Source organism: Mesoplodon bidens (assembly GCF_964165515.1).
Source record: "Mesoplodon bidens genome assembly, chromosome: 5".
Classification (NCBI taxonomy): Eukaryota; Metazoa; Chordata; class Mammalia; order Artiodactyla; family Ziphiidae; genus Mesoplodon; species Mesoplodon bidens.
Genome location: NC_138161.1, coordinates 29,643,908 through 29,662,294, shown reverse-complemented (window position 1 = coordinate 29,662,294; position 18,387 = coordinate 29,643,908). Strand labels below are relative to the sequence as shown.

The following is an 18,387-nucleotide window of genomic DNA, read 5'->3' as shown; positions in this document are numbered from 1 at the left end:
TGCTGGACACCCTATGCCAAACAACTAGCAAGACAGGAACACAACGCCACCCATTAGCAGAGAGGTGGCCTAAAATCATAAAAAGTCCGCAGACACCCCAAAACACACCACCAGACGTGGACCTGCCCACCAGAAAGACAAGATCCAGCCTCATCCACCAGAACACAGGCACTAGTCCCCTCCACCAGGAAGCCTACACAACCCTCTAATCCAACCTTAGCCACTGGGGACAGACACCAAAAACAACGGGAACTACGAACCTGCAGCCTGCAAAAAGGAGACCCCAAACACAGTAACATAAGCAAAATGAGAAGACAGAAAAACACACAGCAGGAGAAGGAGCAAGATAAAAACCTACCAGATCTAACAAATGAAGAGGTAATAGGCAGTCTACCTGAAAAAGAATTCAGAATAATGATGGTAAAGCTGATCCAAGATTCTATTTCCCAGATCCAAAATCTTGGAAATAGAATAGACAAAATGCAAGAAACAGTTAACAAGGACCTAGAAGAACTAAAGATGAATCAAGCATCGATTAAAAACACAATACATGAAATAAAAAATACTCTAGATGGGATCAACAGCAGAATAACTGAGGCAGAAGAACGGATAAGTGAGGTGGAAGATAAAATAGTGGAAATAACTGCTGCAGAGCAAAATAAAGAAAAAAGAATGAAAAGAACAGAGGACAGTCTCAGAGACCTCTGGGACAACAGTAAACGCAGCAACATTCGAATTATAGGGGTTCCAGAAGAAGAAGAGAAAAAGAAAGGGACTGAGAAAATATTTGAAGAGATTATAGTTGAAAACTTCCCTAATGTGGGAAAGGAAATAGTTAATCAAGTCCAGGAGGCACAGAGAGTCCCATACAGAATAAATCCAAGGAGAAATACGCCAAGACACATATTAATCAAACTGTCAAAAATTAAACACAAAGAAATCATATTAAAAGCAGCAAGGCAAAAACAACAAATAACACACAAGGGAATCCCCATCAGGTTAACAGCTGATCTCTCAGCAGAAACTCTACAAGCCAGAAGGGAGTGGCAGGACATAATTAAAGTGATGAAGGAGAGAAACCTGCAACCAAGATTACTCTACCCAGCAAGGATCTCATTCAGATTTGATGGAGAAATTAAAACGTTTACAGACAAGCAAAAGCTGAGAGAGTTCAGCACCACCACACCAGCTTTACAACAAATGCTAAAGGAACTTCTCTAGGCAACAAACACAACTGAAGGAAAAGACCTACAATAACGAACCCAAAACAATTAAGAAAATGGGAATAGGAACATACATATCGATAATTACCTTAAATGTAAATGGACTAAATGCTCCCACCAAAAGACATAGATTGGCTGAATGGATACAAAAACAAGACCCATATATATGCTGTCTACAAGAGACCCACTTCAGACCTAGAGACACATACAGACTGAAAGTAAGGGGATGGAAAAAGATATTCCATGCAAATGGAAACCAAAAGAAAGCTGGAGTAGCAATTCTCATATCAGACAAAATAGACTTTAAAATAAAGACTATTAGAAGAGACAAAGAAGGACACTACATAATGATCAAGGGATCGATCCAAGAAGAAGATATAACAATTGTAAATATTTATGCACCCAACATAGGAGCACCTCAATACATAAGGCAAATACTAACAGCCATAAAAGGAGAAATCGACAGTAACACAATCATAGTAGGGGACTTTAACACCCCACTTTCACCAATGGACAAATCATCCAAAATGAAAATAAATAAGGAAACACAAGCTTTAAATGATACATTAAACAAGATGGACTTAATTGATATTTATAGGACATTCCATCCAAAAACAACAGAATACACATTTTTCTCAAGTGCTCATGGAACATTCTCCAGGATAGATCATATCTTGGGTCACAAATCAAGCCTTGGTAAATTTAAGAAAATTGAAATTGTATCAAGTATCTTTTCCGACCACAATGCTATGAGACTAGATATCAATTACAGGAAAAGATCTGTAAAAAATACAAACACATGGAGGCTAAACAATACACTACTTAATAACAAAGTGATCACTGAAGAAATCAAAGGGGAAATTAAAAAATACCTAGAAACAAATGACAATGGAGACATGACGAACCAAAACCTATGGGATGCAGCAAAAGCAGTTCTAATAGGGAAGTTTATAGCAATACAATCCCACCTTAAGAAACAGGAAACATCTCGAATAAACAACCTAACCTTGCACCTAAAGCAATTAGAGAAAGAAGAACAAAAACATCCCAAAGTTAGCAGAAGGAAAGAAATCATAAAGATCAGATCAGAAATAAATGAAAAAGAAATGAAGGAAACGATAGCAAAGATCAATAAAACTAAAAGCTGGTTCTTTGAGAAGATAAACAAAATTGATAACCCGTTAGCCAGACTCATCAAGAAAAAAAGGGAGAAGACTCAAATCAATAGAATTAGAAATGAAAAAGGAGAAGTAACAACTGTCACTGCAGAAATACAAAAGATCATGAGAGATTACTACAAGCAACTCTATGCCAATAAAATGGACAACCTGGAAGAAATGGACAAATTCTTCGAAATGCACAACCTGCCGAGACTGAATCAGGAAGAAATAGAAAATATGAACAGACCAATCACAAGCACTGAAATTGAAACTGTGATAAAAAATCTTCCAACAAACAAAAGCCCAGGACCAGATGGCTTCACAGGCGAATTCTATCAAGAATTTAGAGAAGAGCTAACACCTATCCTTCTGAAAACTTCCAAAATATAGCAGAGGGAGGAACACTCCCAAACTCATTCTACGAGGCCACCATCACCTTGATACCAAAACCAGACAAGGATGTCATAAAGAAAGAAAACTACAGGCCAATATCACTGATGAACATAGATGCAAAAATCCTCAACAAAATACTAGCAAACAGAATCCAACAGCACATTAAAACGATCATACACCACGATCAAGTGGGGTTTATTCCAGGAATGCAAGGATACTTCAATATACGCAAATCAGTCAATGTGATACACCATATTAAAAAATTGAAGGAGAAAAACCATATGATCATCTCAATAGATGCAGAGAAAGCTTTCGACAAAATTCAACACCCATTTATGATAAAAACCCTGCAGAAAGTAGGCATAGAGGGAACTTTCCTCAACATAATAAAGGCCATATATGACCAACCCACAGCCAGCATCGTCCTCAATGGTGAAAAACTGAAACCATTTCCACTAAGATCAGGAACAAGACAAGGTTGCCCACTCTCACCACTCTTATTCAACATAGTTTTGTAAGTTTTAGCCACAGCAATCAGAGAAGAAAAGGAAATAAAAGGAATCCAAACCGGAAAAGAAGAAGTAAAGCTGTCACTGTTTGCAGATGACATACTATACATAGAGAATCCTAAAGTTGCTACCAGAAAACTAATAGAGCTAATCAATGAATTTGGTAAAGTAGCAGGATACAAAATTAATGCACAGAAATCTCTGGCATTCCTATATACTAATGATGAAAAATCTGAAAGTGAAATCAAGAAAACACTCCCATTTACCATTGCAACAAAAAGAATAAAATATCTAGGAATAAACTTACCTAAGGAGACAAAAGACCTGTATGCAGAAAATTATAAGACACTGATGAAAGAAATTAAAGATGATACAAATAGATGGAGAGATGTACCATGTTCTTGGATTGGAAGAATCAACATTATGAAAATGACTCTACTACCCAAAGCAATCTACAGATTCAATGCAATCCCTATCAAACTACCACTGGCATTTTTCACGGAACTAGAGCAAAAAATTTCACAATTTGTATGGAAACACAAAAGACCCCGAATAGCCAAAGCAATCTTGAGAACGAAAAATGGAGCTGGAGGAATCAGGCTCCCTGACTTCAGACTATACTACAAAGCTACAGTAATCAAGACAGTGTGGTACTGGCATAAAAACAGAAAGATAGATCAATGGAACAGGATAGAAAGCCCAGAGATAAACCCACGGACATATGGTCACCTTATCTTTGATAAAGGAGGCAGGAATGTACAGTGGAGAAAGGCCAGTCTCTTCAATAAGTGGTGCTGGGAAAACTGGATAGGGACATGTAAAAGTATGGGATTAGATCATTCCCTAACACCATACACAAAAATAAGCTCAAAATGGATTAAAGACCTAAATGTAAGGCCAGACACTATCAAACTCTTAGAGGAAAACATAGGCAGAACACTCTATGACATAAATCACAGCAAGATCCTTTTGGACCCACCTCCTAGAGAAATGGAAATAAAGACAAAAATAAACACATGGGACCTAATGAAACTTAAAAGCTTTTGCACAGCAAAGGAAACCATAAACAAGACCAAAAGACAACCCTCAGAATGGGAGAAAATATTTGTAAATGAAGAAACTGACAAAGGATTAATCTCCAAAATTTATAAGCAGCTCATGCAGCTCAATAACAAAAAAACAAACAACCCAATCCAAAAATGGGCAGACGACCTAAATAGACATTTCTCCACAGAAGATATACAGACTGCCAACAAACACATGAAAGGATGCTCAACATCTTTGCTCATTAGAGAAATGCAAATCAAAACTACAATGAGATATCATCTCACACCAGTCAGAATGGCCATCATCAAAAAATCTAGAAACAGTAAATGCTGGAGAGGGTGTGGAAAAAAAGGAACACTCTTGCACTGCTGGTGGGAATGTGAATTGGTACAGCCACTATGGAGAACGGTATGGAGGTTCCTTAAAAAACTACAAATAGAACTACCATATGACCCAGCAATCCCACTACTGGGCATATACCCTGAGAAAACCATAATTGAAAAAGAGACATGTATCAAAATGTTCATAGCAGCCCTATTTACAATAGCCCGGAGATGGAAACAACCTAAGTGTCCATCATCGGATGAATGGGTAAAGAAGATGTGGCACATATATACAATGGAATATTACTCAGCCATAAAAAGAAATGAAATTGAGGTATTTGTAATGAGGTGGATGGACCTAGAGTGTGTCATACAGAGTGAAGTAAGTCAGAAAGAGAAAGACAAATACTGTATGCTGACACATATATATGGAATTTAAGAAAAAAAATGTCATGAAGAACATAGGGGTAAGACAGGAATAAAGACACAGACCTACTAGAGAATGGACTTGAGGATATGGGGAGGGGGAAGGGTAAGCTGTGACAAAGTGAAAGAGCGGCATGGACATATATACACTACCAAACGTAAGGTAGATAGCTAGTGGGAAGCAGCCGCATAGCACAGGGAGATCAGCTCGGTGCTTTGTGACCGCCTGGAGGGGTGGGATAGGGAGGGTGGGAGGGAGACGCCAAAGGGAGGGGATATGGGAACATATGTATATGTATAACTGATTAAATTTGTTATAAAAAAAAAAAAAAGATCTACTCTCTGGGCTTCCCTGGTGGCGCAGTGGTTGAGAGTCCACCTGCCGATGCAGGGGACGCGGGTTCGTACCCCGGTCCGGGAAGATCCCACGTGCCGTGGAGCGGCTGGGCCCGTGAGCCATGGCCGCTGAGCCTGCACGTCCGGAGCCTGTGCTCCACAACGGGAGAGGCCACAACAGTGAGAGGCCCGCGTACCGCAAAAAAAAAAAAAAAATCTACTCTCTTAGCAAATTTCAGTATTATTAATTATAGACAGCATGCTGTGCATTAGATACCTAGAACTTATTTGCCTCATAACTGAAAGTTTGTACCCTTTGACCAACATCTTCCCATTTTCCCCACCCTTCAATCCCTGGTAACCTTTTGTTTGACGTTTTGACGTTTTTAGATTCCACATTTAAGTGAGATCATACAATATTTTTCTCTGTCTGGCTTCTTTTACTTAGCATAATGTCCTCGAGGTTCACCATGTTACCACAAATCACAGGATTTTCTTCATTTTGATGCAGGATTATATATATGTTTATATACATATATATTTTTTCTTTATCCATTCATGCATGGCATACACTTAGTTTGGTTCCATATCTTGGCTACTGTGAATAACATTGCAATGAACTTGAGAGTGCAGATTCCCCTTCATCATACTAATTTCATTTCCTTTGGCTATATACCCAGTATTAGTATACTTTATTTTTACGTCCTCTAGTAAGTGAAGTACAACAATAAGACAGTAAGATAATATATAGTTACCTATACAGTAAATACATCGGAGAGAATATTTGTATAGTCAGTGACATCATGTTTTCCAAGACCATTAGTGAAATGGGAAAATGCTTGAGATGTAATTTAGTTGATAAAAACTATATACGAAACTATTGATAGTATATCATTTTTGTGTTTTAAACAAGCAAACATATACACATTAGCAAAAATCCTAGAAGAAGAGTTACAAAGCATAAACACTGATTCTCTCTAGGTGATGGGATTTTAGATGATTTTTGCTTCTATATTTTTCCCACATTTTTCAAAATGTTTTATGAAAACATATTATTATCCTGCCTAATCAGATTGATATTTTACAAATCAGTAAAAGTAAAAAAACATTTTAATTAACAGCAATGTTCCATTTTCCCTTTTTCAAAAACCTGCCTTTGGCATCTCCAAACACCTCCTTTTCTAACCCTCTAAACCAGGTCCACTGCAGTGACATCAAGGACAAAAATATTTTTGGAACAAATGAAATCATTGTGGAATTTTAATTATTCTAATGAATTCAACATACTCCTGTTTTTTCTGATGTATAATAGTAGTATGTCAGATTTAAGATTTAAGATCTTTAATTAGGGCAAACCAGCCACCATAATCTTCTCTGTGCCCAATGTTCTACTAACACCAAGACACAAATCAGCACCCAAAAGAGGTTGCTTTAGTTTTCATGGCCAAAGGAACACATGCAATCACTGGATGTTTATGACAAGCTGATTATTTAGTCCAAGAGTCCAAAATACTCAGACATTATCTGTGACCACCCTTAGTGGTTTTGATGCAGTAGTTGTTTTGATACACCAAGGAAATTTGCAGGCATTCCTTTAGATTTTTTAGCCTATCTAAGCAAAGGGTTCCAGTCCCCTGTTTGTTTGCTTGTTTGTTTTGGGGGAGGGATGGTAGAGAAGCCTCATTTTGAAAGTCTCAGGAAAACAACCCCATTATCAGTCTCTCTTTAAACCACACCCTTAATGGCTAGTTTAGGGATGGTTCAGGGGTGATCCACTCTTCCTGGGGCTGCTAATGTGCTCTAATTAGGTGGTAAGTAAATTACTCAAAACTGGAGGAAAGGGACTTCCCTGGTGGCGCAGTGGTTAGGAATCCGCCTGCCAATGCAGGGGACACGAGTTCGAGCCCTGGTCCAGGAAGATCCCACATGCCGCAGAGCAACTAAGTTCGTGTGCCACAACTACTGAGCCTGCAGTTTAGAGCCTGAAAGCCACAGCTACTGAGCCTGTGTGCCACAACTACTGAAACCTGTGCGCCTAGAGCACATGCTCTGCAACAAGAGAAGCCACCGCAATGAGAAGCCCGCGCACCGCAAGGAAGAGTAGACCCTGCTCGCCGCAACTAGAGAAAGCCTGCGTGCAGCAATGAAGATGCAATGCAGCCAATAAATAAATGAATAAATAAAAATTAAAAAAAAAAAAAACTGGAGGAAACACACATATTAGCCCAAGCCTCTCCAGTGAGTAAGGAGTGTCTGGATAAAGACTCATCCTTGCAAGTCATGTTAAGTCTTCCATGACAGTCAATGTTATTCTGGTTGGCAAAATTAAATTCTTCTGACCTGACACATAATGTATTTGTTGTCAGTACCAAGGTCCCCTTCCCTTACAAAAAGTACAATGTAAACTGTTTATGATAATTTCATTACAGATTGGAATTGTGGGACGAACTGGAGCAGGCAAATCAACACTATCAAATTGCCTGTTTAGAATTGTAGAAAGATCAGGAGGCAAAATTATTATTGATGGAATTGACATATCTACAATTGGGCTTCATGACCTTCGTGGCAAACTTAATATTATTCCACAGGTAAAGACTGTTTTCTCGTTAGTCTTTCTTAACTCCCTCTAGGGAAACTTCATCTTTTGTTCCATTTTATTTTGTTTTTGCTTTAATTTTTTTTTAATATATTCCTTTCAAGCATACACATTCATTTTGGGAAGCCAAATTATTTTAAAGGTATTATGAAAAATAACTATGTAATTAAATCCTATTAAACACTCTAAATCTGAAGTGTTCTCCCTACGTGCATTTATCTATTTGAAAAACTATGTTGCTTTGCAAGTTTCCTTCATAATAGTAAATACAAATAAAATTCAAATGTAGAGATCAGGCTGAAACACATTGGTATTTTTTGGAAGAAAAAAACAATTACTGAGGCTTTTGCTTAGTTGGTAATTTGAATGTAGGATTTTGATTCTTTTGACTTGAGGTTTAGAAATATTGAAAAAATGAAAAGAACAATAATGCAGTTAGATCTCTTTTCAAGCCCTTTGATTTTTCCACCTGTGGCATCAGAGGAACTTGATCATTAACAAGTATGCAAATTGGCTCAATAATATGCCTCTGCAGTCAAAGATAACTTTATTCAGGTGTGTTTGAGAGATTTAAGCTGAGCATTTATGAAATATCTTTATATTATTCTTTAAAAATATCTTAAAATACTATCATCTCTTTGTCATAGTGTTTAAACACATACTTACATTCATGAATTTACTTCAAAACAAATTTGAGTAAAATCTGAAATTCTGACAGGGGTAAAATTGACTGGAGAAAAGAAACAGTCATTGCTCTCTTATAAATCAAAACAGGTGTAGTAAAATACAGTTTCACTAGACATGTCAGTGTATTGGAAAGAGCGTGGACTTGTCGTCTTTGAACTCTACTTGAGCACTTACTTTCTGTGTGTCCTTGGACAAGAGCTTTTTAAAACCTCCAGTTCACTATCTGTCAAATGAAGATATTTACTTCTATCTTTCTGGGTCGGTGGGCTGATAGATAATATTATATACATAGTACAGATTACATTTATTCAATTCTTTTCTGTATTATATTATATCCCTGACTAAAGGGCAGCTACCATCATCATTAGTATCGTGGATGTGATCGACATTATTAATAAGAGGATGAGAAAGAATCAGGAAGCTTATAATGATGTAATCTAACTTGCAACTTATTCTGATTTTCTTCTTCTTTGGGGTTCAATATAAAATGAATTTGATAACTATTTAGTTTTGATCATTTTGTTTTTTCCTTATTTAATGTACGCATGCCTCATGTGACAGTAAGATTACTGGTGACTATTTTATTCTCTAGGACCCTGTTTTATTTTCTGGAACCCTTCAAATGAACCTGGACCCCCTAGACAAGTATTCTGATGGCGAGCTATGGGAGGTGCTGGAACTATGTCGCTTAAAAGAGTTTGTGCAGTCCCTTCCCAAGAAGCTGCTGCATGAAATTTCAGAGGGTGGTGAAAACCTCAGGTAAGCTGCTAAGAGCAGAACTTGCCCAGGTTATTCATTCAGGGCTTTTTAGAAACGAGTTGGCCTCAAAAGGAAGTCACTCCTGAGCTACCATGGATTTTGTCTGGCCTGTTCAAAGCACACCATTGTTGATTTCTCCTAGGGAAGGCAGACAAGGAATAAATAAAATGATAGCCACTGGCTGGGAAACTGCTGGTGAAGGGAGACAAAGGGGAAAAAGAGGAACAATGCAGTATGAAAAGTCAATATTTAATTGAATCTTCTTTTGCAAAGACTCCTACTCTAATAGCTTTCTTCCTAAAAAAAAATGTTGTAAGGGCTACTTTGATGTTTGATGTCTTAGGATAGTCCCTTTATGTGATCAGAGACCTAAGGGAAATCAGTTAGACCCTCTCTGTACTGGAGAGACACAGCCTGTATGACTCAGCCTCTTCTTTGTTTACTCTCTCCTCCCGTTCTCTGTTTCTGCCACCTTGGCCTCCTTGGTTCCTTGCTGTTTCATGAAGATGCCAGGCCAGTTCCTGCCTGCCTCAGGAATTTTACATCTGCCAGTCACTTTGCCAGGAACAAGTTCCCATTGGAAATCTTCAGGACTCACTTTCCACTTCCTTCCGGCCTTGAATTTAAAGGCATCTTCTCAGTGAGGATTATTTTGGCATGCCCGTCTAAAATGCCCACCCCATACCCACATTTTACACCCTCCCTTTCTGTACGTTTGAATTCTTCTCATTACTATGCATTTTGCTCATTTATCTTTATTTTTGTCTCCCCATGTAAACACACAGACAGAGCCTTTTGTCTGTTTAATTCATTGTTCTATTTGCAGAACTTGGACCAGAGTCTGGCATATAGTAATCACTCAGTGAATATTTCTTAAAGAAAAGAATGAATGAATGTGCGGGTTAGAAAGAGAATAACAGTATAATTAGAATTTTAGAACAGGAAGTGTGTGACCATAAAATCCACTGTGGAAATCATTTTACTATTTTTTATAACAGTGTTGGACAGAGACAGCTTGTCTGTCTTGCTCGCGCTTTGCTGAGAAAAACGAAAATTCTCATCTTGGATGAGGCAACAGCTTCCATCGATTTTGAGACTGATAACTTGGTGCAGACCACAATCAGGAAGGAGTTTTCTGATTGCACCATCTTGACGATTGCTCACAGACTGCATTCTATCATTGATTCAGACAGGTATGCTTTATTTGTTTTCAGAAATAAACCAGTTTCTACAGAGATACGTACTGAACATATGAAACACATTAATTACTTGCCACTAATAAAGGATTTTATCTGTGCTGAGAGATACAAAATGTCCCCTAATAGTATGGAAGATATTTTCCAAAATAATTAGAGGAATTTGTTAATGCTCAAAGAATATTAGAAAACTTGATATATTTCCTGAGTTAAATAGTACATTTATTTTGTACTGACATGACTCATACAGTAATTTAAACTTTATGGTAGCAAGAACAAGAAGGGTGAACTGAAACCTGATTATAGGTTACCTGACTGGATTCTTTTCACATTGCAGGGTGCTTGTTCTAGACTCTGGAAGGATTACACAATTTGAAACGCCACAGAATTTGATACACCAGAAAGGACTTTTCTTTGACATGCTAAGAGAAGCAGGAATAACACAAGACTCAGGGACAAAAAGTAAATACTTCTAGTTGTATATTGATTATACCAAATAAAAAAATAGTATTTGAAAAAATAAAGACAGGGGAGAAATGCAGAAAAGCAGGCCCCTAGCTACATGTTAACACAAACAGAGATAAGCACCATAGCTCTAACCATAATGGGCCGTACCCAACCTTCTTTCTTCCATTCATTCCCTCGAGAATATCTGCCTTTCCTCATTGTCCAAAGTGCTAAATGCCATTTATCCCTTAAGTCTCTGACTGTGTTCAGGAGTCATCTTCTGCACAAAGCATCTCTTGATTTTTCCCTTCGCTCCCCTGTCTGATCCACATGCCCTTTTTCTGTCCTCTGAGTAGCCCTGTGTGCATACCTTTATCATGGCAGGGACCATACTCTATTTAAATTCTTTCAGGCTGCCTCTCCTTAAAGCTACTTGAAGGCAAGTGCCCAGTTTACTGTTTTTGTGTGTTAGGTTCCTAGCATAGTACCTTTCAGATTGTTGATACTCCACAAACATTTGTAGAATGAATGATTAGGCATTTTAGAGTAATATTATACAGGCACCTATATACATATGTAATAACTTTTGAGTTATTTTACAGTATATAAAATTATGGAGGAATCACAGAAAAACATATTGAGTTATGCAGCTGCTTTTTGGAAAGAGTAATTATATGTTAAGTGAATTTTATAAAATAAAATTTTGCTTTATTTAAAAATAATATTTTATAATATTTTTACTATTTACTTTGAGTAAAAAAATCTATATTTTCTATGGAAAGTCATTTTTTGGCTTGATTAACCTCAGTGAGTTATATATCAGATGGTATACATTCACAAGTAATTGTTGATTTGTAGTACTAATTATATTTTGAAGGGCTTTTTCATTTGGTAGTTTTATGTAATAGAAGCAACATTATTTCTCTGAATTGCCATTCAGATTTGAAGTTTTCAAACTTCAATGGTATTTTCCTTTCAAGATGATTTTAATAAAATATTTTAACATGTTAAGACTCATCAGCCATTTCTTTTATCCTCTTTTTCTCATTCTTATGCAACAACTTTGTACAACCTTGCTTCATCCCCTAAGGGTATTTATGAAAATTTACCGTAAATTCTAAAACCCTATATTATCTGAAGCTTCATTCCTTAAAATGTAAGCTACTGAAAGTGTTGTCCTGTCTTTGCGATTCCTGTAGTACCTACCACTATGTTTTATACTCAGTAGGCATTGAATAAATATCTATTGAAATCCATTAAGAAAGGGAACTGGATATTTCATTAATATCAGTTAAAATTTATGTTTTGGCCTCTTTACACATGTAGTAAATCAATCAGAGACACTGCATAATTTAGAAATCTAATGGGAAATCAACAGTCACCTGGATAAATTGTGGTATCTTCATACAGTGGAATTCTATACAGCTATGAGAATGAATGAACAAATGCTACAGGCAACAACACCGATGAATCTCACAAACATAATGTGGTGTGAAAGAAAACACAAGGGACTTCCCTGGTGCCACAGTGGATAAGACTCCATGCTCCCAATGCCAGGGGCCCGGGTTCGGTTCCTGGTCAGGGAACTGGATCCCACATGAATGCCGCAACTAAGAGTTCATGTGCCACAACTAAGGAGTTGTGTGCTGCAACTAAGGAGGCCACAAGCTGCAACAAAGAGCCTGCCTGTCACAACTAAGACCCCACGCAACCAAATAAATAAATTTTTTAAAAAACTATAAAAAAGAGAAGTCAACCACAAAAGCATATTCTTATATGATTCCATGATTCTATTGATACAAAAGGTTTGGTTTTTTTTTTTTTAAAAAAGAGGAGAAACTATACTCCTAGAAGTTGGGATACTGGCTACTCTTGGTGGTGATGGGTAATGATTGAAAGGGTGAACAAGGTGGGCTTCTGGGAAATGATTATGTTCTGTTTCTTGATCTGGGTCTGAGTATTTGTTCAATTTGTAAAAAATCATCAATCTGTATACTTAGGATTTGTGAAAATATAGATAGATAGTTATAGTTATATATATACATAGATATCTCATGTATAATATAGTTAAATAAAGAGTAAAAAGAAAGAAAAAGTAAAATAAATTAGTCATTTAAAATGACTAAGCCAAAATTACTCAATATAATATTATTGTGTTTAAAAAAATCAATATTTCATTCTCATTTTTATTATGTACATCATTTGTTCAATCACTGAAGTGCTCTTTGAAACAAAGTGCAGGATACTTAAAATGACTGGATTATAGAGAAGTAGTAAATTTGAATTAAAAAAACCTTTTAATTCAATGATTTATTTATTTCAAAATTTTAACTTCAAAATATATTAAGCAAATAATTATTATCACTTGGATATGCAGAAATATTTACCTTAGCTGATAGAAGGAAAATCCTAAGAAGCATTAGGTTGAATTCTTTTAGGATGAGAATATTTATTACTGAAAGCCCACTAATGCCAAGTAATGTGCAAGGCACTGGAATAAGTTCTTACTTTCAATTCTCAATAAAGAATATAAGAAAGTTATTACTGCCTGCCCTATTTTACCAAATATGATAAGATACCAAGAGGACCTTGGCCAATAAAATGTAGAATCCAGGCCCACATGACTACAAAACTGATGATGATGCTCTTTTCAGTTCTCTAATAAGATGTCTCATTCCTAGAAGAGCCACTTAAAGAGTCCATAGTTCAAGAATGGGGTGGGGGGCGGGGAGAAGAATTTTAAACCAATAGCTGTGTAGACAAATGGAATTAAACCTTGGGGGTAGCGTACTTCTTCAAATATAGTATTAGTTTGAGCCGTATGAAATAGTCATTTTTGTAGGTAAAAAAATAGTTGAATAAGGGCAATTTCATATACTTTTAAATATAGCTTTGATATCAAAGTTAGTGTTAAGAAGATGTAATGCCGTATTTTGATACACGTCAAAATAATAAATAGTTCTAACTGGTCTAGAGGGCTTTTATTCTAGGAAAAAAATCAAGAAAATTAAAATAAGAAAATATTATAGTAGTTAAAAGAGTTCAGGATCTAGTGACAATGTGCTTATGCTAAATCTCAACTCCACCACTTTCTAATTGTGTAAACTTGGGCAAGTTAACTTATTTCTCTGGACTTATTTGGGTGTAAGAATTTTATCTACCTCCTAAGGGTTTTTTTTCTTTGAAAATTAAATGAGATAACACAACATTTAGGATAGATAAAACACTTTCTGGAATATAGAAAACATTCAGTAACATGTTAGCAATCACTTCAGTACTAACAGTCGTATCTCCTCTCCTTGTAGTTGCAGTTTTGTGTTTACAAAGTCACATCATAGGACATAGTATTAAGTAAAAAAAAAAAAAAAAAGGACAAAACTGAGCCACTGTTTATGAAAGGCTATTCTATACACAGCAACAACTTGGGGATAATTGGAGATTAAAATAAGACACGGTCCTCAGGGGTGGGCAATGTGATTGATCTCAGTGAGATTAAGCAAAGTTGAGAAGGCAGAAACAGGGCAGATCTCTTTCTAGTTCCTTCCAGTTCTCCTAGTTCCCACTTTTCTAGCTGTCATTTTCCAAGCAAGTAGACCATCTGTGGAATACAGAAATCAGGACTTCTGGCTACATTATGAGCCACATTTCTCTAAATGTTTTTATGAAAATGAATACTATTTTGGTAGTTTGTATGGTGGTTGCTATTGGATTAATGGGGCCAAGGTAACTGGTGTGAACCCAGTAAAGGCTGACTGGCTTCTCTTGATGACCACTGACTAGGTAACCAGGTTATTTACAGATCGACCAGATTTTGCACATGCTCAATAGTTATCATAGTTGATCAAAGATAGCAACATTTTATCTCTTGAGGGCAGCACAAAGAGAAAAATAAAAATGAATTGTCATATGAGTAAAGTGTAAAAATATATCATAAACTGGAAAATATTTGTGATAGTTGTGAAAAATATTTGTGAAAAATATTTTTCTAAAACACTTACAAGGAAAATGATACATGTGCATTTTTGTGTGTCAAGGGAAGAGATACAAGATTGATTTTTGAGTTCATGTTTATAAAACTCAGCTTATCATTAATATACTTGTGAATGATTATTGGTTTACTGCTATTTTTCAACTCTTGATAGACAGAAAATGTAATGTGGTTAGCAGAGAATAAGACTAAATGAATGATTTAGAATATGTGACAGTGGAGTACCACAGGAACTAGGCCTTAATGTTAATCCAGCTTTAGTCAACACTAATTCTGTCTGAACATCTGCTTCTGGCTTTCTGTTCTGAGCGTTTGTGCAACAATTTCCAGGTATTACAGAATACCCTCTGCTTTCCCTGTATTGCTATAGCTATGACTTTACAGAAGTAATAGACAAGAATTAATGTTGGCCATGATGCGTAAGGTCTTGAAAACTGTTGTTTCATGTATTTTCTTCCACTTTTTAGTTGAATCAGTTCCTTTTTATTCCACCTTGGCCAGAAGCAGAAGTCCAACAAATGGCAATTTGACCAAATGTTTAACCACAAAGTAAGGATCAAAAGTTTAAAAACACAAGGAAGGAAAGAAGGAAAACAAAGAAAGAAGTGTAAACAACTAAGGGACTTGTTTTTCTTAGGTAGAAAGAAGTCCCAAGGTAGAAAGGACAAGCTGGTCAGAGCAGTTCCATAACACCAATGGCTGCTTCTACCTTTGGCTCAACCATCTATTACATGTCCATTGATTGGTAGTTGCAAACCTATTGCTTTATCTTCAGCATCATGTCTGCATTTCAAGAAGGTAGAGCAGAATTATGTCACATACCCATCCCTAGCTGCAAAATAATTTTTAAAGTAGGGGATGTCACCACTCCAAAAAAAACTGGGTTCTGAAAGTAAGAACGAATAGAAAAGATATTGCAGTAGCATTTAGCAAGGTCTGCCACCACTACTTTTTGTCGTAAAGTATTTTTCGACTATGACAAAATATTCTTAATTTAGTTACTTCGGAGACAAAAGAAGGGTAGTGGTTACAACTAATAATTAAGATCCAATTTCCAGTTTCCAATACTATATAGGCTATGTTAAGCAATTTAAGGTGGTTGGATGAACTCTTAACAGAATTGTGTGTTTGTGTGTATGTATGTATTTACGTTGTGTATGTATGTATTTACGTTGTGTATGTATGTGTGTGTATATATATATATATATATATATATATATATATACACACACACACAGACATATATTTAGCTATAGTTATAAAGTTGTGTTATGCCATTTAAGACATTTCAGGAGGTCTTTTAGGTAAGCCAAAAAATAGTTAATTCAGTGAGGTGTAAGACAGATTGTATTTGTTAGTTTTTTAACATCCAAAAAACTTAATGTGAGGCAAGCAATTAATTCTTCCCAAAACTAAATAAATGCTTTACCACAGCAAATTTATTTTCTCTTATATTTCTACAGAATTCTGCAGAAGTTTTTGACTCATAGCTTCAGGGTCTTGAGGATATTAGGGAAAATAACTTATTTTCTTGTGGCATTTTCTTATAATCCCTCATAAAATTAGCAAGTCACTGAACTTTGTTCATTCTCCTTCTATCATCTCCATTCATAATACTTAGCACTTTCTTGCCAGGCACTCACAAAACCCCAATGAATTAGGTACTATTATCTTCATTTCGTATCTAAAAAAAATCTGTAAATTCAAATTTGCTTCTCAGAAATGTAAAGAATTAAATAGCGCTGTCTAAACCTGTAACATTATCTGGTAAACAAGAGGTCTTTCATGGATACTATCCAGTTTAGTACTGAACAAAAATGGTACTATAAGATTGCATTATGGGATGGATAAGGCAGCACAGCATTGTGGCTGAATATGGACTGGATTTGAATAACTCTGCCACGTATTAGTTGTATAATCCTGGGAAAATTACCTAACACATCTGTGCCTTAATTTCCCTATCTGAAAATGGGGTAAGAGTAACTATTCCTAAGTTTGTTAGAACAAAATTAATTAGAATTGTTAAAACATTTAGAACACTCCTGTACATACTAAGCACTATTATCTATTGTTGAATAAGAAATTAATAAAAATTTAGTAAGCTTAAGACAAGAAAAAATGTATTATCTCAGTTTCTGTGAATCCTGACTCTGGAACTGCTTACCTCAGTGATTCGGGCTTAGGGTCTCTCACAAGATTACATTCAAATTTGAAGTATGGCTACATCATTTGAAGTCTTGAATACCAGGTCGAAGCATTGGAAGTCACATAAGAAGCTGCCTACCTCAATAGGGCACTGTGTATTTGTTAGTCAAGTGAAATAAATGTGGATGTATCACTATTATTTCCTCATGTATCTTGAATCTCCCAGCAGCAGTAGTTAAAATAACTATGAAGGAATCACAGGAACTAGTGATTGGAGAGTCAAATCTACTGTTTTTAAGGGCTCATTTGAAAAGACTACATTTATCAAATGAACTTTTAAAAAAATTGTATTGAGTTTCTTGCCCAAAGAATCAACTTTATTAGAGAATTATAAAGTATTAATCACCAACCAAAGGATTACAGTAGTCTATTATGCAGGATTATTAACTATCTAGATTAGTTTTGGCTCCGTTATAGTCAGAAGCCATGAATTGGTATTCAGAATTTTGAGTATACTGTTCGTGATACAGGAAATGTCTCTTCTAAATTAAAGAAATATTTCACTCTATGACATACTTCTTTGACATATTTAATTTAGAAGAGACATTTCCTGTATCATGAACAGTATACTCAAAATTCTGAATACCAATTCATGGCTTCTGACTATAACGGAGCCAAAACTAATCTAGAAAAACAAATATCGTATATCGCTTATATGTGGAATCCAGAAAAATGATACAGATGAACGTATCTGCAAAGCAGAAATAGAGACACAGACGTAGAGAACAAACGTATGGACACCAACTGGGGAAGGAGGGGTGGATGAACTGGGAGATTGGGATTGACACATATACATTACTATGTATAAAATAGATAACTAATGAGAACCTACTGTACGGCGCAGGGAACTCTACTTAATCCTCTGTGGTGACCTAAATGGGAAGGAAATCCAAATAAGAGGGGATATATGTATATGTATAGCTGATTCACTTCGCTGTACAGCAGAAACTAACAAAACATTGTAAAGCAACTATACTCCAATAAAAATTAATTTTAAAAAAAGAAAGAAGTAAGTAGAAAAGTAAGCAATTCCAGGGACATTCAGGATGTAGGGAATTAGGTAATAGCTGCTGAGGTCACATGCCGTGAGCA

General features: G+C 36.0%; 1 protein-coding gene across 3 annotated transcripts in view; it reads left to right on the top strand.

Annotated features, from left to right (window-relative positions):
• Window positions 1-11,910, top strand: part of LOC308618265 (multidrug resistance-associated protein 1-like) — a 100,161-nt gene extending 88,251 nt beyond the window's left edge. For all 3 annotated transcript variants that reach the window (XM_081235857.1, XM_081235856.1, XM_081235855.1), the window contains 4 exons: window positions 7,847-8,005; window positions 9,293-9,459; window positions 10,458-10,652; window positions 10,993-11,910. In XM_081235857.1, coding sequence (XP_081091983.1) covers window positions 7,847-8,005; window positions 9,293-9,459; window positions 10,458-10,652; window positions 10,993-11,131 — 660 coding nt within the window. In that variant the 3' untranslated portion in view covers window positions 11,132-11,910. The remainder of the gene's footprint in view (window positions 1-7,846; window positions 8,006-9,292; window positions 9,460-10,457; window positions 10,653-10,992) is intronic.
• Window positions 11,911-18,387: the final 6,477 nt, after the last annotated feature.